The sequence below is a fragment of the Panthera pardus genome, unplaced genomic scaffold, assembly GCF_024362965.1.
Source record: "Panthera pardus isolate Hobbes unplaced genomic scaffold, ASM2436296v1 HiC_scaffold_17, whole genome shotgun sequence".
Lineage (NCBI taxonomy): Eukaryota > Metazoa > Chordata > Mammalia > Carnivora > Felidae > Panthera > Panthera pardus.
In genome coordinates, this window is record NW_026526732.1 from 21,583,631 (window position 1) to 21,610,034 (window position 26,404).

General features: G+C 38.9%; 1 protein-coding gene and 1 non-coding gene across 8 annotated transcripts in view; both read right to left on the reverse strand.

Moving 5' to 3' along the window:
- Positions 1-26,404, reverse strand: part of UTRN (utrophin) — a 487,285-nt gene that overhangs the window by 110,008 nt on the left and 350,873 nt on the right. For all 7 annotated transcript variants that reach the window (XM_053904408.1, XM_053904406.1, XM_053904407.1 and 4 more), the window contains one exon: positions 3,504-3,633. In XM_053904408.1, the coding sequence (XP_053760383.1) occupies positions 3,504-3,633 (130 nt within the window). The remainder of the gene's footprint in view (positions 1-3,503; positions 3,634-26,404) is intronic.
- On the reverse strand, positions 16,224-16,330 carry LOC128777876 (U6 spliceosomal RNA). Its single transcript, XR_008423190.1, has one exon. It is a non-coding gene; the product is annotated as a U6 spliceosomal RNA (small nuclear RNA).

The window sequence follows — 26,404 nt, forward strand, 5'->3', positions numbered from 1 at the left end:
TTTAAATATACATCCTTGAAAGATGATGAGAGAGTAGATCTTAAAAGTTCTCATCACAAGGGAATACAATTTGTAACTGTGTGTGGTGATGGATATTAGCTAGACTTATTGTGGTGACTGTTTCACAATATACACATACATCTAATCATTATGTTGTACACCTTCAACTCACAGAATGTTATATGTCACTTATATCCAAAAAAAACTGGGGAAAGAATGGAAATATCTAGCAGAGCATACCCGATGAGACTCTTTATCAGCAACTTATCATTTAGTTGAAATAATTACTTTGCTTCTTTTTAATAGCATTTATCGATTAATAGGACAGAAGCCTGAGAACAACTCATACCTGTGATACACAGCACTCAAGTAAAACACCACGGGTTACCACACACACACACACACACACACACACACACACACACACCACTGTAAGATAATTGACAATAGAAAAAAAAAAGAAAAAAAAAGAACTGGAAGAAGAAAAGGCATTTAAAAAAGAAAAATCATGCAGAGAAGTATGTTCTGAACTAGTTACTGAAAAGTAAAGAGATGGGTCCATTTTGGAGTGTCCCAATGGCACGGTACACACAGCATATTAAATAGAATAAAAAATCTTTCTATCTTCCCTGCTCTACCCCTCCAACAGGGAGTACTTCAGGTAGCATCACACAAGACAACTAATGTTCAAATGCTATTTCTGATAGCAGCTCTATCTAATTCATGGTGAACAACAAAAGTATAAAAGCTATTTTGGATAATTTTCTTTCATTTACTTTTACCAGCAGGTAACATCAGCTAGCACTGCAGAAAACAATAATGGGAAAGAAAGTATAAAAGTTGCTAATCATAAAAAACCAAATCACAAGAAAATCATAAAGTTACATTGATGACTCTTTCTCTTGCCCCCAGTATAGTATTGGACATGGGGCTTGGCAACATCCCAAATGTATCAGCAAAATAAGAACTCAAGAAAGCAATATGATCTTATCCTTTAGACTAACTAACCACTGAGAAGGAAAATTTATAGTAAAGTGAAGCTTTAGTGATATGATAACATTTTTTTATTGCTATGAAGCAGTTTATTACAAAAACATTTCCTCTATTCTCTGGAAAGTGCTAGGGAAGCAAGGACGAGAAAAGCAGGTTTAAGGTGGACTTTAAATTGGAAAAGGTGAGACAAGTGAACTTATTTTTTCTTCCAAGCTTAACAACAATTGTTAATGGTGCCTTTTTTCTTGTTGTGTTAAGTTGAAATGTTCTGTCCGACTTTCCAGGTCCTCTGTAATCTGCACCAGACAACACGGACAAGCTCCCCACTCCTACCAGCTGCCCAGGCAAAGCCACTCTGTTCCTCACTGGGGAACGCTGATTGTGACGATCCTGCCCCAGGTGGTCCTCCCTCTTCCCTGAACCTCCTCAAGGCCCAAGCATCCCCACAGGTGCTCGGCACATGCATGCATGCCTTCATTCAGCAACTGTGCAGTAAGCACCTACTATGTGTATGTATGCATGTTGTGTGTGTGTGTGTGTGATACATATACAACAGCGTACTCAGAAGGAATACTTCTTCAAAGTGAGACGTAACAATTACGAGGGATTTGCACACTGAGGGGTTTGTTGGAAGTGGAGGCCCAACAATGGCTTAAGTCCCCAGTAGGCTGACTGGAAAGACAATGATGCTACCAGCAGAAAATAAAAATGAATGCTAGAAGGGGCGCCTGAGTGGCTGTCGGTTGAACATCCAACTCTTGATTTTGGCTCTAGTCATGATCTCACAGTTGTGGGTTCGAGCCCTGTATGGGGCTCCGTGCTGCCAGCGTGGAGCCTGCTTGGGATTCTCCCTCTCCCTCTCTCCCTCTCCCTCTCTCTCTCTCTCTGCCCCTCCCCTGCTTGTGTTCTCTCTCTCTCTCTCTCTCTCTCAAAAATAAACACTTTTTAAAAACTTTTAAAAATGAATGCTAGAAAATATAGGTATGCTGTGTGTGTGTGTGCGTGTGTGTGTGTGTATGTGTGTACACAGACATACATATAAAACTAGGTTTAAAGGGCAAAGAACATCATGATGCTTTTTTAATTGTCAAATTAGCTAACATACTATAGTCTGGCTGCAGGAGGAGATTCCCATGATTCATCACTTACATACAACAGCCAGTGCTCATCCCAACAAGTGCCCTCCTTAATGCCCATCACCCATTTTCCCCACCCTCCTAACCCCCCACCCTCATCAACCTTCAGTTTGTTCTCTGTATTTAGGAGTCTTTTATGGTTTGCCTCCCTCTTTGTTTGTATCTTATTTTTCCTTCCCTTCCCCTATGGTCATCTGTTAAGTTTCTCAAATTCTGCATATGAGTGAAAGGAACATCATGATCTTGATGGGAAATTTATTCGGACTGAAATTTCTCAGACCCTACTCTGAGAAAGGGTGAGGAGGAAAATGGGTACTTGTCCAAATATCTGATCCAGTTTGGCTACAGTCAAAGAAAGCATTTTCCACCTGTACTTTCCTTACAAGTAATAAATGCTCATGAATTATGCTGTGGGACACAGCATGAAGAAGTCTTTCAGATCTGCCTGCACTATGTAAAGTGAGGGATGAAAAAATATTTTCAGGGGTGCCTGGGTGGCTCAGGTGGTTGAACGTTCAACTCTTGATTTCAGTTCAGGTCATGATCCCAGGGTCATGGGATCGAGCCCCATGTCAGGCTCCAGGCTGAGCATGGAGCCTGCTTAAGAGTCTCTCTCTCCCTCTATCCCTCTCCCTCACTTGTGCTCTCCCTCTCTCTAAAATAATTTTTTTTTAATTTTTTAAATAGTCTGAATGGTATGCTTGTTTTAAAAATGCATCAGAATGCTTTTATTGACAACAGTGAAAAATCATAATGAAGATCTATGTTGGCCCCAAAATTCATCTCTTAAATTTACTGTGTGATTGACTGCTATTTGCTAATGAGTTAGTTACTGTTTCAACTTTAAGTCAAAGTGCATAAATAGTACATAAATGGGTTGATTTTAATTTAAATAAACTCTATTGTCTGCTTGTAAAAGAAAGGTGCTTTAGTGTCTTATTTTAAAAAGTTATCTGGAAAACTAGAAGTTTAAAAAAATCTTTGTGGGTATTTCAATACTTATATATATTGTATTTTAAATACCACTCTTCCACTTATAATTATCACTTTGCTTAAAGTTATCAATTTGCTTAAATATAAGAAATGTAAATTTTTCTTTCTCCAAGAAATTGTTAGTTACAGGATGCCTTTTCCTAAATCTATTCTTCTGCAGTTAATTTCCTTTTAAAATAAGGATATGAATTATATAGCCATTTCATTTTTAATTTAAAAATCTAGATATTTGTTAAATAATGACATATTTGATTAAAATAACACTGAGAGGTAAAATTTTACTATTAGATGCTGAAATACTGTAAGAAAATCTCCTACTTTATTTCAGGTTTTTGTTCTCCTCACATGTGTTTTATGGTGTATGAAAGAAACCAATCTCACCTGTTTTTGATTGTAGGTTTCTTCTTGGTTCTTCAGGGGCCTCAATTGGCTGATCAGCCAGGAAAACTCGAGCTTGGTCTATTGCATTCAGGACAGAATACTCTTTCTCCTTTAACTCACGTTTCAGGGCCTTTGCAAAGAGAAGCAAAAGTTGAATTTGTAACTACTGTGTTCACCAAGTAATGGAACATCTCCAATGAAACTACTTCTGATCATACTTATCAAGGGAATGACAGAATGACTCATAACCATTTAAGCAAAGTTAGAAGTGAAAATACAATTTTTACACGCATCAATGATGAAATATATATAAAAGCAAAAACATGACAGGACTTAAATATGCAAAACAAGAATCTTTACAATATTCACCTAAGAGAAATTGTTACAGTATATTTGAACTTACACAAAATGCACTTTTAGGGTTATCACTACTGTCAGATTGCTAAACTAGAACAGCCTGTTCAAAGATACCTTTTTCTTGTAAGACTGACAAAAAAAATTACATCCAATGGTACTGAAGAAGGCAATTTCACAAGTAGTAATGAGATCCTCAGAAGTGCTTTACATTCTTCAGAATATATTAAAGAAAAAAACTAAGAGATAGAAACAAATTAAAGTACATGAAATCAAAACTAAACCAAAGAGAACACATAAAAGACAGTCTCCAATTATCTTCAAATACGTCCCATCTCTCACGCTGAGGCAATTATGATTTTTCCCTTGTGAAGTTTTTCATGCAAATTTATATTCTCAGAAGTCTGCCTTTAGTACTCTTGTTCTTTTAAGTAGGGTTAAACTTTCACCTCTGCTCCCATAAAATGTTTGGTGATTAAGACTCAAATTGACTAGAGTTTAAAAACAAAGCTCACTCCCTGACTATTGCAAGGTAAGAGGAAATGAAGATTTTCTCACGTACTATCTGAATGCTACAGCTAAATCAAAATTGTTTCTAATATTATTGTTATCCTCTTAAAATTATACACAGAAACACCTAGTGGCTCTAATAATATTTTGCTTTTAGTGCAGTTCCCTGACAATGCATTATTAAAACTCTGTTCTCATTTTCTAAAATACTGCATTGTACTCCTATTTTAGAATCAATAAAATTTTGGCTTCTGAACACAACTGCTTTTTTTAAATGGCATTTGACATATGTTGGGATGACAGGGTATTTGCAGGCTAAATCCTCATCGTCCACAAGAGATGAAAGAAAAAAAAATCTAGAAACCCAGAATAATCATCTGATGTGAAAAACCGGAGCTAAACACCAGAAAAACACCAGTGATGAGTTTGAAAGAGAACATCACTGGTGGGCAAGGGTGAGGGGAGATGAGTGACAGAACGTTGGATTTTGTGATAAGCACTGTAAGTGCTATTAGACTTTTAAACTATTTACAATTATTATCTTGACCAAAAATTTATATGAAAAGGAGAGAGTGAACAACAACAAAAGAGCACCCACCCGCAATTTAGACACAGTAATAACGCACAGGATATAGGATGAATTAAAACTTGCTCTAAAACCCGTAGATACATTTACACAGCATCCATATAACCAAAGACAGACTGTGAAGCAAGCACAGGTCAATAAATCCCCACATCCGCTAGCATCGAGGGGCATTAAATAACTATGTGACAGAGCTTTCACTGTTTCTATTAAGAAATGCAGCTTGTGAAGGAGTCCCAAGATGTGACATTCAAGACAAACAAGACAATCTTCTGACATTTAAAGTTTCTGATACGTGGAAATAAAAGAGACAGAAGAGAAATGGGGAAAACACATTTTAATGCAGAAATATCTGTACACATTTCCGGGTTTTGAGGCTATTCTTTAAATTTAGATTACTGTGTTATAGCAAGAAGCTCCAGATAAATGAAAGTACTCCTAGTATTTACTTCCTGAAGCACCTGGAAATATAAAATATGAAATAATGGTATGAAAGAACATGTTGCTGAAAAGACAGCACTGGAAACCAGTGGGTAATGTATCAGACTTATAAAAATTTTAGTGATCAAGAGTATTTATTCCCCAAGCCCCAATCTAACCAGTAAATTTGGGAGAGGTAAAGATTCTTACAATAATGTGCAAGGGCTCTGCTAGGTTTCTTCTTTTGGGAAGTGAAGTCCCAGACATGACCCTATTTAGGGCAAGCTGCTAACGGGGAAGCTGAAGGAGCTGGAACATCTCCTCCTTCCGGTTGAGCAAATAGGGTGAGGATTCACAGGCAGTATTTACAGACGTGGCACTAAAGAGAAACCAGGGAACACCAACTGGGTGATGATGTGGAAGGGAATTAAAACCTGAGAGAGGACAGAACGTAAAGGAATGTGACTCAGAGAATGGAGGACAGAAGCAGACCTGGTCCTCTGGAAACATAAAATGATTAGGGGCACATATTTCATAGAGGGTGAATCCTGATCTCATGGTGGAAAAAGAATATAATATGATCCATATGACTTAGGTGTGCAGCAGGGCCCAGCTGGGAGTTCTGGATTATTATTAGTCCACAAAATGTGCATTGAGGGGTGTGGAGAGGGGAAATGGCATAGGAGAAATCTGGGTTAGAACTATTTTTAGATTTTCAAACCTCTGAATGGAAATATATGTTTGTCTACAGGAAGGATACTTGGGAAAACTAGCCTGTCAACTTCCTTGATGGCTGGACTTTTATCACTCTAACACAGATGACGTCATGACGGGCAATTTCACTGGCTGGCTGTTTACTCTGCCCAGAAAGCTCTTTCTCCAGGAATCCACACAGCATATTCCTTATCCCAAGAGGCCTTCTCAGTGAGGCCCACCCACCCATGCTATTTAATGTAGAATTCTAACTCTCCCATCTGCTACATTTCCCAACATCTTCTACTATGCAAGGTAGGTGTTTAGTTTGTATGACTATTGTCTATTGTCTGTTTCTCTCAGAGACAGTATAAGCTCCACAAGTCCAAGGACATTTTCTGGGTTTTTGTTTGTTTGGTTGGTTTTTGTTTTTCACTGTGGTAAACAAAGCACCCGCATCAGTGTTTTGGGACCTAGTAGAGCTAGGGGGCTTAGAATTGCTTCCTGGTGGAGGAAAGAGAGACAAGAGAGACAAGAGTACTTTCAAAAGAGGAAACTAAATGCTGGCAGAAGAATAAAGGAGTATGTCAGTGTGTGCACTTAGGGAACTACAAACACTAAGTGCTGAAGAGCCCAGCAGGTATCAGGTCACAAAAACCACTGTATGATGTCCTCACTAAGCATCGGAGACAACCAATAATGGGCACTGGGAAGCCAGTGAAGAGCTGGACAAGGTGGTGGTGGTGGTGGGGTAATGACAGTCATATTTACATTTTTGGTTTTTACGATATCATAGTCAAGTCTCCTAGATTCATGAAAAACAAATCTGAGTCTGAGAAACCCCCCTCCAGAGGTGGAGAATCTATTTTCCTTCCTAACCACATTAAACTTCAGCACTTTTTGAAACACCCTCTCTGCATAGGGCGTTGGCAGGGGAATGTCTCGTGAACTCCTTTGACATGCCAAGGTAGGGGAGTAGAAGAGGCAAGTGCGGGCAGGTGGGAATCATGCCAAGTAAGGAAAAATGTGGGGCTCAAGCCCTAATGCCAAGTCACCAACCAAAGACCCTAAAGAGCATACATTTAATAATATCTGTTCACACAATATTTTGCAAATTTAATTTTGCTATTCAATTTGTCCTATTTCAATTATATTTAATTGCATGTCAGAAATGGGTTTAACTTTGAACAGTATTGTACATATAATCATTTCACCACCTTTTACCTCTCACTTAGACATAAAAGAAAACCAGCATTTCCTAACCACCTGGTGAACATTAATGATAAGATAATTAGACTCCAACAGAGTTGTTTTGTATACAGAGCTACAAAGTGGCATTCAGCTGTAGGTTCTAATATCACATAACTTCTATGTGGGCTGCCTTAAGTGAGTATAGCATAATCTGATAGGAATTTTTCTGTTTTAATGACTTTATATTTTCATTCAAAACAATCCTGTTCTCAGGCAATAACAAGGATTGGCAAAGATGTGAAGAGGTTGGAACCCTCACATACTGCTGGTGGAATGATAAAATGGTGCAGCCACTTTGAAAAACAATTTGGCGGTTCCTTCAAACGTTTAACAAAGGGTTACTATATGACCCAGCAAGTCCACTTCTAGGTATATACCCAAGAGGACTGAAAGTTTAAGTCTACATAAAAATTCGTACATGGATGTTCACAGCAATATTATTCGTAATAGCCAAAATTGTCAACACAGCCCAAACATCAACTGGCGACCAGATAAACACAATGCTGTATATCCAAAAAATGAAAATCTTCTTCAGCAATAAAGATGAATGATATACTGACACACGCTACAACATGGATGAACTTTGAAAATGTTATGCTAAGTGAAAGAAGCAAGGCACAGAAGCCCATTACTATGAAATGTCCAAATAGGTAAGCGTATAGAGACAGAAAGTAGAACAGTGGTTGCTTAGTGCTGGACAGTTGGGAGAAGAGTGGGGGAGTGACTGGTCATGGGTATGGGGTGTCTCTTGGGGGATAATGTTCTAAATTTGGACAGTGATGATGGTTATACCATCCTGTGAATACACTAACAGCTACTGAACTGGTCATTTGAAGTTTATACTATGAATAATATCTCAATAAAGTTATTATTAAAATAATAATTCTGTTCTTTCTCCCACAAAAGTTCCCTAGGTCATGTGTTTATTTCTATCCTCTCTCCCCACCCATCTGCAAAGTAATAGCTCATTGTGTATGTTCAGTATGCTCCCACTCTCAGAGTTTCTGGAGCACTTCCTACTTCTCTAACACAGCTCATGCTGATATTTTGTCACCATGCATCTGTCCCCTCCATTACATTGTCAGTTCTTCTAGGGTAAGGCTCACATCTTAATCATTAGAAATTCTCTTCAGTGCTTGCCTAGACATATATAGGAAGTACTCAATAACTGCTTAGGGAATAAGGAATAAAGGAAGAACTGCTTTCAGATTAAATACCTGGTAGGATTCCACAACATAGAAGAGCAAAATATAACAAAGTCTCCCGCATGCGATTATTCTAAATTGGAATAACTACTGGATTCCATTTCGCTCTGGATTTGACCAAATAATTTTCTGAGGCAAGGTTAGTTTTTGCCTATCGCCTAATTATCAGAAGTACTTTTTTAAAGATTTTATTAAGTAAATATCTACATCCAACATGAGGCTTGAAATTACAACCTCGATATCAAGAGTCTTACGCTCCACAGATTGAGCCAGCCCTTCCTATCATCTAATTATCAGCTAGTAACTACTAAGTATTTTACTTTATTGTTGATCATTGTTTAATTAATAGCAAATATTTTCTTTTCTCCCTGGATAAACAAGTAACAGAGTTCACTGAAAGGGGTGGTATGGGCTCACTCCATCTTCCCTTTTTTGTCCACAACCTGATCCATGAGGTAACTAACTGTATAGGACAAAGTTTCAAAACTATTGCAGTCATTACATCGAAGGTTGAGTCTGTTATTACTAGTGTGTATCAAATCCATCTGAAACGCATTGGCTTAAAACAATGACAACTTAGTTTTCATGATTCTTTGGATTGGTCTTCTGCTGGTGCCACCAAAGATTACTCCTGTGGCTATAGTCATGTGTGGTTTAACTGGGGTTGTGAGTCCAAGCCGAGCTCATTCACATGTCTGGAAATTATTGTGAGCTACTGGCTGGCATACCTCAGTTTCCCTCTGTGTAGTCCTCTAAATGCACAGTAGGTTGGACAGGGCTCCTTCAAAGCCTGGTAATTAGTGTTCCCAAAGAGCAGAGTGAAAGCTGCAAGATCTCTTAAGACATTGGCTCTAGAGCAGCTCTGCCCTCTAGAACATTTCAGCAATGATAACAATGTTACAAAACCATGCTGTCCAATATGGTAACCACTGGTTGCTTGCGACCATGTGGTACTTGAAATATGCCTAATATAATCGAAGAACTGGATTCTAAATTTTATCTCGTTATAATTGATTTAATTTAAATATAAATGGTCACATATAGCTAAGGGTTACCACATAAGACAATGCAGTTCTAGAATTTGCACTTCGGCCACATTCTATTGCTGGAAGCAAGTCTTGAGGACCCACATAGACTCAAGAGAATGGGGAGATACAATGCATTTCTTGGAGAGGGGAACAGCAATGATCCACATCAGAGGGGCCAAGATATACAGAATCATGATTCACTGTCGTAACAATCTACCACACAGGATAAAGGGGAAAGGGAGGGTTGGGGTAGGAAGGCATCTCAAAGACAGTGATATTTGAAGAAAGAGCTGAAGGAAGTGAGGAAGCCAGCCATGAGACTATCTGGCAAAAGAGGAGGCAGGGAGAACTGCAAATACAAAAGCCCTGAGGGAAGTGCTTGCCTGGCTTAGCAGGCTGGCACTGTCAGAGCCGGCTACACAAAGGATGAGGGTGATAGCTTCTGGAAAAATGTTTCCTATCATGAAAGTTAGAGGGAAGTAAGTCTTTGTGGTTGACAGGAAAGGCACCTAGTAACTACATATTTCTTATACCGCAGACATCTAGTTACCTTGCTGACTCAAGGTCTGGCCATTAACCTAAGAATGCTCTCTGTGACAGCCTTACCACAAAGCTTATGCGTTTTCCATTCTAATAGTCCAAAGACCTCAATCCCTACTCTGGGCAAGCGCATGTGAAATCAAGCTCTGGCCTGTAAGCACTAGACCAGATCAGCTATAAGAAGGAGGAAGATACAAAATCATTTCAAAAACCAAAACTGAAACTGTATTGTCTTTTATTCATTATTTTTTTTAATGTTTACTTATTTTTGGGAAGATAGAGAGAGACAGAGTGTGATGGGGAGGGGCAGAGAGAGAGACACACACACACAGAATCTGAAGCAGGCTCCAGGCTCTGAGCTGTCAGCACACAGCCTGATGCAGGGCTCGAACCCACGGACCGCAAGACGATGACCTAAGCTGAAGCTGGATGCTCAACCAACTGAGCCACCCAGGTGCCCTTGAAACTGTATTTTAAAAGTTACATGCTCTGAAGTTTTTAATACGAGGACATATGGTCTCAAATACCTCCAAGTCAAAAGTAATGAATGAAGAGCACAATGTCCCATGGCCATAAGAAAATGTTCAACTTCTCTCTCATCGTAAGGTGGCATAAGAGCATATGACAGAGTTTTCCAACAAAGATTTCCACCAACAAAGACAATTTAAAAGATATTAAATTCAGATAATCTGAAAGAAATATGCCAAACACAAGAGTAGACAGCAATTCATACACAATGATCCCAGTCCTTCAGGAACTTACAGTCGACAGAAGAGAGGAGAATGCTGATCACCATGTGTGACGTGCCACAAATCTTTGAGAGAAGTACAAACAGGGCACTGAGGAAAGAGACAGAAGGTGGAGGGAGGTAAAGGAGGCACAAGCAACCTTTCTAAAAACATGTGAACTGTGTGTTGAAAAAGAGACCGGAATTAGATTCAAGGTAATTAAGGGAAAAGCAATTCAAGGAAACAGAATGAACAGGTGAAGTAATCTAGTCTCCCATGGTTTTCCCTGTGAAGCAGCTTCCGAATGCTCGTTTAAGCTAAATGAAGTCCTGGAATGTCTGATTGATGAAGACCTGATTCAAATATCAGACTTTAACTACTAAAACCAGTGTTTTCATTCTCAACAGAATTTCTCCCAGCCCAACATCCTGTTTAGCAGAGTCCACCTTTCCTATCATTTCTGGGCCCCTTTCAAACTCAGCATGCTGTTTGGCCACTTACTGGTATTCTTAGGCGTTTCTGGCAACAGGGTAAATATCTCCTTATTCAACTTTCAATGCTAGAGAGAGATTCTCAATGATCCTCCTGTAATGTCTAGGAACACTTCTCTCCACTTGCTATAATTGGGAAGGAAAGGAAATTAAGAGATGAGAAGGAACAGATCTTCCTTCACTTATGATGGGGTTATGTCTGGATACTGTAAGTTCAAAACATCATAAGTCAAAAAATGCACTGAGGGGCACCCGGGGGGCTCAGTCAGTTAAGCATCCAATTTTCGGCGCAGGTCATGATCTCACGGTTCATGAGTTTGAGCCCTGTGTCTGGCTCTATGCTGACAGCTCGGGGGCCTGGAGCCTACTTCGGATTCTGTGTGTCTCCCTCTCTCAAAGATAAACAAACATTTAAAAAAAATGCATTGAATATACCTAATCTACCAAACATCATACCTTAAATGTGCTCAGAACACCTACAGTAGCCTACAACTGGGCAAAATCATCTAATACAGAGGCTATTTTAGAATAAAGTTGGCTGTCTCATGTAATTTATTAAACATTGTACTGAAAGTGAAAAGCAGAATGGTCGCATGGGAACAGAATGGTTGCCAACGGGATCCGTCCTTGGCCCTTGTGACTGCATGGTGGCCTGGGGGCTGTGGCTACGATTGCCAAGGATCATGGAAGGGGACATCCTGCATAACACTAGCCCAGGAAAAGATCCAAATTCAAAATTCGAAATATAGTTTCTCCTGAATTCCTATGGCTTTTGCACCATCACAAAGTCGAAAAACTGTAAGTCCACCATCGTGATGTCAGGGACCGTCTGCATAAACAAGTGACTGGGGTGCCTTAAGTCTGAAAGTCTCTCAAGTCAATCAGCTGCTGTTCATTTTCGTCATGAACATGGCATCGGCTCACTGGAGTGGCTGAGTAACATCAGTTACTTCTGGCAGCACCGACATGGGCAGGATCTTAAAAGTCACTTGATATGAAAATAAGGTCTGAGGAACTCTGGAAGAAGGAGAGGAATCCTGACATCCGCTTCTGTCCTAAATTGGCAACTCGTTACTCTGCACTGAGACAAGGGGAGAAGAGACATATCTATGTGGGTGTGAACTAAATCCTGGTATCACCCCTTCCTCTGTAAGGAACAACTGTCTCCTCTCCTTTCTTTTTTATTTTTTAAATAATTTATTTTTTTTATTAAAAATAATTTATTGTCAAATTGGTTTATTTATTTTTGAGAGAGAATCCTAAGTAGGCTCCACGCTGTGAGCACAATGCATGATGTGGGGCTCAAACTCGCAAACCGTGAGATCATGTGACTTGAGCCAAAATCAAGGGTCAGCTGCTCAAACAACTGAGCTACCCCGGGCGCCCCTCTCCTTTCCTTTTTTTTTTTATTTTTTTTTTTAATTTTTTTTTTCAACGTTTTTTATTTATTTTTGGGACAGAGAGAGACAGAGCATGAACGGGGGAGGGGCAGAGAGAGAGGGAGACACAGAATCGGAAACAGGCTCCAGGCTCCGAGCCATCAGCCCAGAGCCTGACGCGGGGCTCGAACTCACAGACCGCGAGATCGTGACCTGGCTGAAGTCGGACGCTTAACCGACTGCGCCACCCGGGCGCCCCTCTCCTTTCCTTAATCTAAAGCCATAATCCAAACTGTCTCTATAAAAAGTGCCAAAGTTCACTGAGATGCACTTTTCCTAAAATTTTCTAGACCATAATACTAAAATTACAGATAAAGCAGATCTTTTGGTTCTCCTGCTTAAAACCCTCCAGTGGCTTCAAATGAATTCTAAACTTCCTACCAAGATCTGGACCCTCCCTGCTCTCCAATCTCAACTACTAAAAATACCCTAATTTCTAGTCTCAAAGTCTTCATTTCTGTTCCTAGAATATGTCAAGTGTTCCCTCCTCATTTGCAATCCAGAAAGTTTTTGCTTCAAATCTTCAAAAGCTCCTTCTCCTTGTTTAGATCTCGGCGCTTGGTATATATGTGGGATGAATGAATGAAAAAAGGAGTAAGTGGACTAGAAAGAATCAAGGAAGGCAACTCCCAGGAAATGGGAGTAGTTCATAGGAAGCTGGTCTGCAAAGAAAGCAGCATGGAATGGCTCTGAGCAACTGAGGAGGGAAGGAGTCATCTCCTTTAGCCCGTCAAAGAAAAAGTTATTTCTCGACACACTATCTGTGTGCTTTCTTGGCGCTCTCACTGGCCCTCATTGGTCAAAGAGATTCCCAAGGGTTGTCCTCCCCGACCCTTTAGCGTCACAGCACCAAAACCGTCCTCGCTATTAGTATAAACAACACCTGTTCCCCAGCAGGGCCAGGCCTCTCTCTTCTGAGCCTCTCCAGCTCCAGGCATCTGCTTTGCTGGAGCATTCAGCACACGTGCCTGTCCTGACTTCTTTGCGGACCTGACTCCTACACCGGACTGAGCCCTCTATGAAGGCACACATCTATTCCCTAGAGGGTAAAGCAGGACCTCAATGAATTTATGTATGAAAGAATAAGGAGATATTTAAAAAACCATTCAGCGGTATAGTAAAAGCAGAGATTCGTAGCCAAAAGCCTGTGTGACAATCCAGTGCACGCCGTGTAGGCACGCCCTTACCTACCATGAGCCCTTGGGTTTGTCTTGAGACTTCTCTGCATGTTAATAACAAAACCTCTCATTTTACTAACTTCACAGGTGAGACAGTGAATGTGAACATATCTCAAAATTGTTCAGTGTTGTAGAATGAGTAGTTAACTTTTAAAATGATGCTAACCTCAAGTTTTACCAACATTCTCAGCTCTTCTCTAAGACAGAATTCTTCCCTCAGCTTCAATTCACTGCAATCTGTGAAGGAAAGTTCTAGCTATTTTATCTACAGCTTTGGATGATGGAGATGGGTGCCCAACCTTCCATTAGCAGGAACAAGTGAATTTAACTCTCTTAAGGGAACAATTATTTCATTCTGAGAAAAATGGAATTATGTGATCCTCCAAGATTAGGCAAAAATGTTTGGAAAGTATAAAACTAGGTTCCAAGCTTCTTATGTCCCCTTAGATTTTTAGAAGTGTAATAACTTTTTGTGAACCAATTTGTTCCAGACTAAAGTAGCAAAGTAAAGCTCTGTGATGGTAAAAATAGTTAGCCAAATGATATCACATACGCTAATTTAAATTTTTTAAATGTTTATTATTTTTGAGAGAGAGAGACAGAGACAGAGAGCAAGCAGGGGAGGGGCAGAGAGAGAGAGGGAGACACAGAATCAGAAGCAGGTTCCAGGCTCTGAGCTACCAGCACAGAGCCTGATGCAGGGTTCGAATTCACAGACTGTGAGATCATGACCTGAGCTGAAGTCAGCCGCTTAACCGACTGAGTCACCCAGGCGACCCACACATACACTAATTTAATATAAATACGAAATTTCTCCAACTGATTAGTCTAACAATGGACATCTTTTTTCCAATCCTTCAAAGGACAATTAAATCAAACACATCCAACCAATTCTCTTTCTTCTCTTTGAGAGAGAAATGGAGTCAGATACCTGACATCCTAAAACTGCTTTCTAAACTCCCATACTGGCATGGAATACCAGCACTTTAATGCTAATAATACAAGGTCCACAGCAAAGAGGGGGAAAAATGAGAAATCACAGGCAAGGGTGCAGTGAAACTTCACTTTCATACATTGCTAGAGGCGGAAAATTGGTTCAATCACTCGGGAAAGTAGGTTGGCAATATATCAAGAATCATTACTATGTTCATATTGTGTGAAACAAGAATTTCACCTTTGAGAATATATCCTAGGAAAATGATCAAGAAAAAGCTACAAACACAAAGGTTTTCGTTATAAAGTTATTTATGATTAAAAAGATTTGAAAGCAAATTAAATGTCTAACACCTGGAAAATATTTAGGCTCACTAGGGTATGGCTACACTAGGGACCATTACATAACCTTGAAAAATTACTGTGATAATGACGGCATAGCAACATGAATAAATAGACATGATATATATACCTAAGCAAAAAAAGTCAGGATTAAGACGATATGCCCTATTAGAAATAGGAAATAGTTACCCAAATGAAGACGGTTGCATTACAGTAGTAAAATTAAGGTCAATTTTTTGTTCTCTATTTCATAAAATCTGTCATGATATTTTCACAACTTAAAATTTAAGAAAGGAATACTAAATGGAATCTAGTTCATTTATCACTGAACAAATTATTACTTTTATTTATTTTTATTTTTTTTACTGAAGTATAATTGACATACAATATCCTATTGGTATCCTGTGTCCATCGTAGTGAATCGATATTTTTATACATTACGAAATGATCCCCATGGTAAGTTTAGTTACCATTTGTCATCATATAGAGCTATTACAATATTATTGACTGTATTCCTTATGCTGTATATTATATATTCACGACATTAAGTTTTTTTAACTCCAAGTTCGTATCTCTTAACACCATTCACCTGTTTCACCCATCTACCAGCCCCTCCCTACCCTGGGAACCAACAGTTTGTTTACTGTATTTACGAGTCTGTTTCCATTTCATTTATTCATTTGTTTTGCTTTTAGGACTCCACATGTAAGTGACACCATATAGTATTTGTCTTTCTCTGTCTGACCTATTTCACTTAGCGTAATATCCTCCAGGTCTACCCATGTTGTCACAAGTAGCAAGATTTGATTCTTTTTTTAATGGGTAAGTGATATTATCTATATATAGCACATCTTCTTCATCTGTTCGTCTATTGACAGACACTTAAGTTACTTCCACATCTTGGATATTGGAAATAAACACACGGGTGCATATATGTCTTCAAACTGATGTCTTCGTTTTCTTCAGATAAATGCCCAGAAGTGGAATTGCTGGATCATATGGTAGTTCTATTTTTAATTTTTTGAAAAAATATGGAATGTTTCACGAATTTACATATCATCGTTGCACAGAGGCCATGCCCATCAATCTTCAATAATTCCAATTTTAGTGTAAGTGCTGCCGAAGCAAGCACAAATTACTACTCTTAAAGAATGGCATTATTAGAGCACCTGGGTGGTTCAGTTGGTTAAGCAACCAGGACTCTTGAATTTGGCTCAGGTCATGACCTCACGGTTTGTGAGTTTGAGTCGGGTGTCAGGCTCCATGCTGACAGCACAGAACTTGCTTGGGATTCTCTCTCTCCCTTTCTCTGCCCCTCCCCAGCTTGCGCTCTCTCTCTCTCTCTCTCTCTCTCTCTCTCTTTCTCAAAATAAATAAATAAATAAATAAATAAACTTAAAAAAAAAAAAAAAAGAAGACAGCATGATGCTTCAACTAAAGGCACAGCTAGAGGCTGGTATGGCTGAAACCAGTGTTTAAGAGAGAAAACAGTAAGAATGAAGTGACCATGGTGTGAGTAGGAGGCAGGTCACATCACATAGGGTCTTGTAGACCATTCTGAGGACTGTGACTTTTATTCTGAATCAAATGGAAAGCCACTGTGGAGTTTTGATTCATTGGAATAGGAACACGCTGGGCACTGTACTGAGAATAAACAGAGACTAATAATTGTAGCTCCTAATAGCAGTAAGAGGTAATCAGATTCCTGTTTTATATTTTGAACATGGAACCAACAGGATTTTCCAACAGATGGAATATGAAATAAAGACAAGATTGAAGGTGATTATTATTTTTTATGTAAGCAACCAGAATCGAGTTCTTTCCATTGAAATGAGGGAAGATCAGGGAGAATGATTTTGAGCAGCAAGTTCAGGAATTCAGTTTGGACGTACTAAGTTTGAGATGTCTATTAGATACCCAAGTAGACATGACATGTAAATAGATACGAATTTGGTGGTGACTGACATACAGATGGCATATAGAACCAGGAGACCCGATGAGTTCAGGAAGGAATGGCTACAGAGGAGTTGGCATGACCTGGCTCCTGGTGCATCCCACTTTTAGGAAGCTGAGAAAAAGAAGAAGGGGTCAGGAGAGGAGATTGAGAAGGAGCTGCCAGTGAGGTAAGAAGAGAATCTGCACAGCGTAGTGTTCTAGAAGTCAAGTAAAGAGAATGAACAGAGGAACCATTAGGGAGTTGACAGGAAAGGAAGGACTGAAAATAGACCTCTGGTCACATCGCAGCAGACACTAACACACAGAGACAGGGTAAGTTACAATGAGGGGTGTGTGAGTGAGAGTGGGAGCTCAGGATGGCTTACTGACTTGAGAAAAAGAACGCGAGAATTAAGTTTTCAGAGGCTTTCATTACTGTAAAAGTGTTGTTTCATGTGTGTCAAAACATAAACATTAATGGTTTTTTTTGATGCCAGCAGGTCTGACTATATAATTCACAGAGCCCCTTGTTCAAATGTTACTAAGAATTTCAAGATGGCAGCACCAGAGCATTAAACCAAGTGCAGGGCCCTGTTAGGAGTGAAGGCTTATGTGACTGTAATTGCATGGGACACACAACCACAAAGCCGGCCCTAGATGCAAGGCATCTCAGCTTAACAAATAAAAGTACTGCTGGTACAGCAGGCTTCCTTAGTTTCTTGTTTAAAAACAAAACAAAACACTTAACATTTATTGGAGAATACAAGCAGAAAAAATAAATGATATAAACATAAGGAGAATCTGTTAGAATGTAATTTACTTTTTTTTCCCCCAACTTGCTTTCAAAGCTAAATCAGCATATATGGATCTGAAGTCATTATAGTATGACAGCAAAAAAGGGCAGAAGAGTCATTAAATTTGATAGCACTAATAAAACTACATGAGAAAAGGGAAAGAAAACAGGCTTACTTTTCATTAGTATGCAGACAAAATAAAAAAAAAATCTCCTTCACAGTGCTTTAAAAGTTTTGGTTAACGTCCCTAAATGAACATTTAATATATAAATTCATTTTGGTTCCACCCCATTGACATAAAAAATGATGCCTGAGTCAGAATACTAAGTATAAATGCTAAAACTAAGATAGGAATGCTTCACTTTCTCACAGTAGTAAAAGAGTATTCCTTCCTACACTTTTCAAAATACATGCACATGTAAATGTATTCCTTTATTCGGCTAATATATGCAATATCTACTTTACCAGGTACCATATAAGGTGCTAAACTTGTACTATTTTTCTCTTTCAGCTTTATTCTAAGTATAACTGAAAAGGCCGGTAAGCAACACCTCTTGCTTTATTGCACATTCCAGGTCATGCCATGACTCATTTGGAGGATTTTCCCTCCAGGAGTTTTGGTAACAGTCTTCAGTGAATTTTTACTCCAAAGATCCCTTTTTAGCTCAAAAGCTACTTGCTCTGTGAAGCCTTACCCAATCTTCCCAAGTACAGACAATCATTATTCATCTGTGCCTCCCTGGCCATGTGTTCATGCTCACATTACTATGCCTTTGCTATCCATTATAGTTACTTGTTTTCAAGTCTCTGCTTGTAGATGGTGAGATCTGTGACGGCAAAATTAGTCTTATGAAGTGTTAGATGCCCAGTACCTAGCAAAGTACATGGCATATATCAACTGCAACACAGAAGTTTGTTTAACAAAAAAGTATTAGATAAATGATACCAGGGTAAATATATCCAGAGGTGGTTCATTAGAAATGGGCTGTTCTATTAAGGGGGTGGACTGTATATAATTGCTTGGTTTTACATACCTCTATTTCCTGCTCCATTTGTTGTCCACTCTTAATTTCATCGCCAGTGATAGCTATTAAGATGCCTTGCCTCTCCCTCTCAACTTGGATATTCTATGGCCTTTTGGGGTCAAGTTCCAATGATACCTATGAGGCTTAGGACATAAATCAACTGCAGACAACTACATGGAGTGTGGCAGGTAGGTGTAGCCTCACTTTGAGAATGGCTGCTTCCAGGAATGAATACAAGTAATAGCTTTACTAACAGTTCTTAGTGGGCTATGCATTTAATAAGGAGGAAGTCAACATAGGTGCCAATGGCTGGAGGGGAACTTGGAAATTAATCAATTTTAGAAAAAGGTCAATCTCCCACATTAGGTAACTTCATCACACAGCAAGACCTTGAAATTACAGATTTGAAGTTAGAGTGTCAGATTACCATATAGAGACACACACAGCCTAAATTTAATGGTGGCATGTTGCTGATTGAAAGACACTGTTCATGGGGCGCCTGGGTGGCTCAGTCGGTTGAGCGTCTGACTCCAGCTCAGGTCATGATCTCGCAGTCTGTGAGTTCGAGCCCCGCGTCGGGCTCTATGCTGACAGCTCAGAGCCTGGAGCCTGTTTCAGATTCTGTATCTCCCTCTCTCTCTGCCCCTCCCCTGCTCATGCTCTGTCTCTCTCTGTCTCAAAAATAAATAAACGTTAAAATTTAAAAAAAATTAAAAAAAAAAAAAAAGACACTGTTCGAATTTGTTACTTTAATATGTAAGTTTGCAAATGTATTTTGACAAGTCAGTTTAAGGCCCAAATATCCTAGGGGCACCTGGGTGGCTCAGTTAAGCGTCAGACTTCAGATCATGATCTCACGGTTCATGAGTTCAACCCCTGCGTTGGGCTCTGTACTGACAGCTCAGAGCCTGGAGCCTGCGTTAGATCCTGTGTCTCCCTCTCTCTCTGCCCCTCCCCTGCTCCCACTCTGTCTCTCAAAAATAAACAAACATTAAAAAAAGACCCAAATGTCCTGACTCTTATACAATAAGGATTGAATATAGGAATTTTAAATTGAGTTAAGTAAAGGACAGAGGGGCCCCGAGGGAACAAACTCACTAAAATTATATCGGAATCGTACACTTTCAATTATTTTTAGTGATTTCCTTTTATAAAAGCAAACATGCATTCTATCAGAAAAAGGGTGTTACGGCTCTGACCACAGCCTTTACATAACTTAGAATTTACATTGTTCAGAAGATGAAGTGCAAAGTGAACAGCAAAAACGGCACTGGCAATTTTATCCAATGTTAAAGTATGTGACTGAAATAAACCTGTAACATTACAAATGAATGCTATGTGCACTGAAGGTGCTTTCTAAGTAATTGTTGACTGAATGATAATCTCGCATTCTTGAAAATGAAGCTGCATATGAGTGACCTCAATTTCTATAGAACTTTAAAAATGATATGAAAAACTTAGGTCATTAGGTGGGAAAATTCAACTATATGCATTTATTCTAAAAGTCATTAAAAACACTTTATTTTAAAGTAGTAATTTATTTTGATATTTGAGGATATTAAATATATACCCACATAAGAAAAAATAATACGACTCTGTGGGGTTTACAGCTGATACTTATAAAGACTGGAAGGTGACTCTAATTTTACAAGTTAATCCTAGATAGTAATGGGGGACTATTTCTGCTGGGCAGTATTAGATGGTAAATAACAGGTATCATAGGGTTTTTTTAATGTTTATTTATTTTATTTTGAGATAGAAAGCAAGCAGAGGAAGGGCAGAGAGAGGGGGAGAGAGTTTGAGAGAGAGAGAATCCCAAGCAGGCTCCATGCTGTCAACGTAGAGCCCGATGCAGGGCTCCGTCTTCCAAACTGTGAGAACATGATCTGAGCTGAAATCAAGAGTCAGATGCTTAAGACACCCAGGTGCCCCAGTATAGTTTTATTTAATTAAAACAGCTCATACACTCCAGACAGTTTTAAACAAGAGGAAAATGATCAAAGCTATCAAGACAAGCTCCCAGCAGTTATGGGAAGAGCTATCAGCAACTACTGACTGTACCTGTACCATATGCTTTACCCTCAGAGCCCTTGACATATTCTTTATTATTATTATTATTACTTAAGGAGTTTGCCTCTGTGCATATATTGTGAAAGCACTGAACGAAGTTACTTATCATCATTGTTGCTGAAACCTATCAATGCTCTGTCTGAGTCACTGGTTGAAACATCCAAGAAAGTATAAGCATTTAATTAAGGGTCCAAAATACACTGATGTTTTATAATATCAGTTCTTGGGACATTTGTTTGACAGAAGAAAGCATGCCAATCTGTGAGTCATTCGTTTCAAGGTGTCAGAGAGAGATTTTAAGCAGAGACTGTTACGGGGCTTTCTGCTCGCTCAACATCCAGGACTGGTACCTTTCCTCAGCAGCATCAACCCTACTGACTACTTTGCTTTTCTGCTTTGTTCCTCATCTATGGAATGCCTGCCATATTCTGGAGTCCAACTTTGCATGTTTGATTTTCCTTGCTTTTTTTTTTTTTACATTTTATTTATAATTGCTAGGTGTTTAAGCAGATGAAGTTATCTGAAGCATGACCTTATAGTACTATTCTAACTAAAAGTCTCAGAGCCATCCCTTCAGCATTTAAATATATAATATTCCATCTGGATACAGCCACAAGCATGGAGCTTTTCAGAATGAAAATTATTAAAATGTGTCACTGAAGTGCAAAGGCTGTGCCTTATTGCCCTTTGTACATTTAACATTGTTTTCAACACATAAAGCAGTCAGTGAATCGTGTGGGTGGGTGGGTGGATAGATGAAGTGATTAGCAATGCCGTTATCAAAGAATGGTTATGAAAAAGTGTCATTAAATCACTGATGCACATATAAAGGACTAGAATATAGAAATACAGGTAGGAACCAGAAGACTTTGAGAGTGAGTTCCCATAAACCAACCTCTAAGTACCCAAGTGATTGCATGCATAAATCTGAGAGTCTCTAACCACGGTTATCTGTGAAAGCAGACTGGATCCAGGATAAGGTCATACAAATGCAAATGTAAGATAATGTATATTGATTTTATTTCTTTACTTATAAGTTATGGTAGCATTCAAAAAATGCTTTGAAAGGTAATTAGATTCATGGTTATACATTTATCATTTGACTATAAATCTTTGATAAGTTAACTAAAGCAGTGCATACAGACGTGTCTTATGAGCTTGGCCTTTCCATGATAAGCTGTTTTCTTTTATTAAGAACAAAAAATAAGGGGCACCTGGGTGGCTCAGACAGTTGAACGTCCAACTTTGGCTCACGTCATGATCTCACAGTCCATGGGTTCGAGCCCCACGTTGGGCTCTGTGCTGACAGCTCAGAGCCTGGAGCCTGCTTCGGATTCTGTGTCTCCCTCTCTCTCTGCCCCTCCCCTGCCCACACTCTGTCTCTGTGTCTCTCTCTCTCTCAAAAATAAATAAAGATTTAAAAAAAAAATTTTAAAAGAACAAATAAATCATCTTCTAGCCTCTAGACTTATATCCTGTGTAATTCTCAAAAATGTCTCAATGACTTTATCCTATTCCCTCAGTAGTCTAAGTTATCTCTGAAGCCACCAATAGGCTAAAAAATATAGTTATGACATCAAAATTTACAGTTGCCCAAACATCATGAATCTTAGGAAAAATAAAAAATGTGGACACAGAACAACTAAAATAAGAAACACACTAGAAAATATAAGTCCTAGTTTAAAGAACTCAAACAGCCATTGCTTATTGAGCACTTACTAAATGTATTGTGCTAAGTGACCTATATATACTCATGGTCAGAAACAGGACTGAGGAGGTTGGACAATCGACTCCAGAGCCTAGATCACAGAGCTAGTGAGTGGAGGAGGTGAGAATTGAAACCATGTCTACCTAATCCCATGTGCTAGTTCACTAACTAACTTTGTATAGAAAGGCCAACCATAAGGTCTCTGAGCACTGACCGCATACAGCCTGCTTGAGATTCTCTCTCCCCCTCTCCCTGCCCCTTCCCCACTCATGCTCTCCTGGTCTTTCACAAAATAAATAAATAAACTTAAAAAAAAAAAAAAGAAGGGCCCAACATAAGGTACCTCAGAAGAGAGGGTAATACACCACTATCCAAAAAGGAAGAGGAAAGAATATTTTCAATGAACTTGAATACAAAGTGCTGAGGACAGAGATTAGTCGGATGTCTACTTAGAATTATTTTATTCAAATTGTTCACATAACTCTTTGACATCAGCATTTGATATCCCTTGAAGCAGCTTTTAAGTCACTTAGTGGTTTTCTAACATACAGTAACCCCACGTCCACCTAAGGCATTGAGACATAGCTTTGTTTTTTACTTTGTATATAATGTCACTGGAAATTTTAATGTAATACTTAAGTGCTGATTTGTGTAATATCAGCACAGGTGGTTTTTAATGCATCTTGTAAAGTGTATTTGTCTTATCCACAACAGAAAGATATATGGTATCACTTTTAAAATTGATCTTTAAAAGACTTGTATGCAGTGAAATTCAAGGCTTGCGTTTATGAGGTCATACTTCCTGGAAGAGTAAACAAATCAGTGTTAAATTTCTTTGTCCCCCTTTAAAAAATTCCATCTGGTAATCTCTAGACATTCTAATTTAGTATTGAGAGATTAGGTCACATTAGTTTGACATAATACTATGTTGTTCAAAATAAGGTAATTTAGACAGCTAGCTATCTGCAAGGAAGAGTTAGGTTAGAAATCAAATACAAGGTCCCCCTCTTTCTATGGGGAAATTTTAAGGAACAAAATAACTTGCCTACTATTACTATCAAGCCATTTAAGGACTGATTTTGTTTGATTCCAACTATGTATTTTTAAGCTATAAAGCAAGAGTTCTTCAAAATTAAAAAGAGTTTTTAAACTTTATTAGGACAACTAAAAACAAAAAATAGCAAGAAATTAGAAAAAACTACAGTTTATAATAACAGACAAAACTAAAGGGAAAGGCATCTAAATTTAATGCTAAACATACCTGTGAAAAAAATAGTATAGAGATTTTGTTCTGTTTGAATCTACATCATGATGTTATAATTGAAAAGAGTTCTAGAATCCCTTATAAAGAGAAAAGATCAGAAATAAGAGTATACAAGAACTAATAACATGCTTGAATTATCAGCCAGGGACCAAAGCTGGGGGTTAGAGAAATGGATAGTTAGACAGACAACCAGAGATTTGGGACAGCAATGCACAGTCCACAGCTCAATCACAATCCTTGTTGGAAATGATTTCTCATAACACAGGGAAGAAACAGAGACTGTAAGCTTAAGCAGGGCAGGCATAGGCTCTCCCCTGACTGTAAGCTCCACACAGACAGGGACTGTGTCTGTTTTCTGCATCCATGTTTCTCTGGTGCCCTAGAAATTGCCAGACATGGGGGTAAGTGATAGGTATTTGTTGGGAGTGAGAAAGGAAGGGAGGGGTGAAAAGTCAGATTTCATTAAAACACACCATGGGTCTCATTTTCTTCCACTATCAGTGAGGGGGCTAGACTAAGTTATTTCTTGGGCCTCTTACAGTTTTAATAATTGATCATTCTAATTCTAAATAAACAGAACCCGAAGGCAGGGGTCAAAGACATCTCCAAGGACACAGGAAAGAAAAAGCTGACCTGAAACAGAGTAACCATATGTACAACCAAAGGGATTTTAATTTTAAGATCACAGATAGAGAATTATATTTAAGTTAGAACACTGGCAAGGTTGAGGTTCAACTACAATTAGACTATTCAATGATTATGGCTGGCAAAGTTTAGTAAGAAAGGTAAATAATTACAGGTAGGTGTCACGTCTTTAAATATTGACCTAATTGTATTAATGCATAGTGATTTGCCCTCACTGTAATAATTTATAGTGATTAGAAACATTATACTTGACAGCTGGGAAAGAAGGTTACTTTTGATAGAATGTGACTGTGATTGGAAATAAGGTCCTTAAAGATGTAGTTAAGTAGGGGCACCTGAGTGGCTCAGTCAGTTGGGGGTCCGACTTTGGCTTGGGCCATGATCTCGCGGTTTCTGAGTTTGAGCCCCGCATAGGGCTCTGTGCTGACAGCTCGGAGCCTGGAGCCTGCTTCTGATTTTGTGTCTCCCTATCTGCTTCTCCCCTGTTCATGCTCTGTCTCTCTCTCAAAAAAAAAAAAAAAAAAAAAAAGATGTAGTTAAGTTAAAATGAGGTCATTAGGGTGGGCCCTGACCCAACATGACTGGTGTCCTTATAAAAGGAAGGTATTTTGAGCAGTTTTAAAAGATACAGATACTCACCAAGAGAAAGCAGGTGAAGACACAGGGAAGAGACATCCACAAGCCAAGGAGAGAGGCCTCAGAAGAGGCCAACCCCACACCTTGACCTCAAACTTCTAGCCCCCAGAACTGTGAGAAGATTAATTTCTCTTGTTTAAGTTACTCAGTCTATGGTGTTTTGTTATGTGGCCCTTGCAAACTAAATCACACCTCCACAAATCTCTGAAATCTCTTCTATAGTTTATTTCTGGCATAACAGCCTGCTTAGTTCTCAGAGTTATGCATGATGCTTGTGTCAAAACATTTATTAATACATGGTATTAAGAAAGCCTGTAGTTTTCCATCATTGATAAACTGGAAGGCAGACAATGACAGATCACAATAAAGTAACATATTCTAGAATCTACAATCAACATGAAACTCCGCAAAGGATTATTTCCAGTGAGGGTAAACAATGAGGTGAGAAACAACCCAGCCCTACACTCAGAAATTCAATCAGTACCATATTCATATAAACTTTCTACTATAAAACTCAAAGTTAAAGAAGTATAGACTATTAAATGGAAAATCCTGATAAGACCTACTTACTGATAAGACCTACGCCTCTCAAAAGTAGTCTGGATTATGCACAACATGTAAGTGATGGCAATTGTGATAAAGACATAATAGTAACCAGAGAAAAGTCTGGTAGCAGGCACTAAGAAATTTAGAAACCAAGGCTAAACTATGTCCAACTTAAACTATTCCTCTTCCCATCCCCAACCAAAGGTATTTTGCACAGTTTTAAGACTCAAAAGATAAAAGGACTGTGAAGCCATCATTTTTCCAACCTATACTAATCCCTAACCATACTGCTATCACTATTCCTTCTCATAATCAACATTTTGAACAAATCAGGCTCTTTCTCCTGGTGATGATGATTTTACTGTGCCTGTAGATGATCCTGCAGCTACCCCAGCCTCTCAGCTTCTTATCCACTTTTCCCCAAGGACCTTGTTCTCCACCCTGCCTGTGCAACTCACTCTCACAAAAGGACACCGGAGATTGTCATTTAACAATAAATGCACGTCACCACAAACTTGATTTCTAGCATCCTTTCTCTGATCACAATCTGTTTTCTTTACAGTTTGTGCCCCTTCCCGGTTCC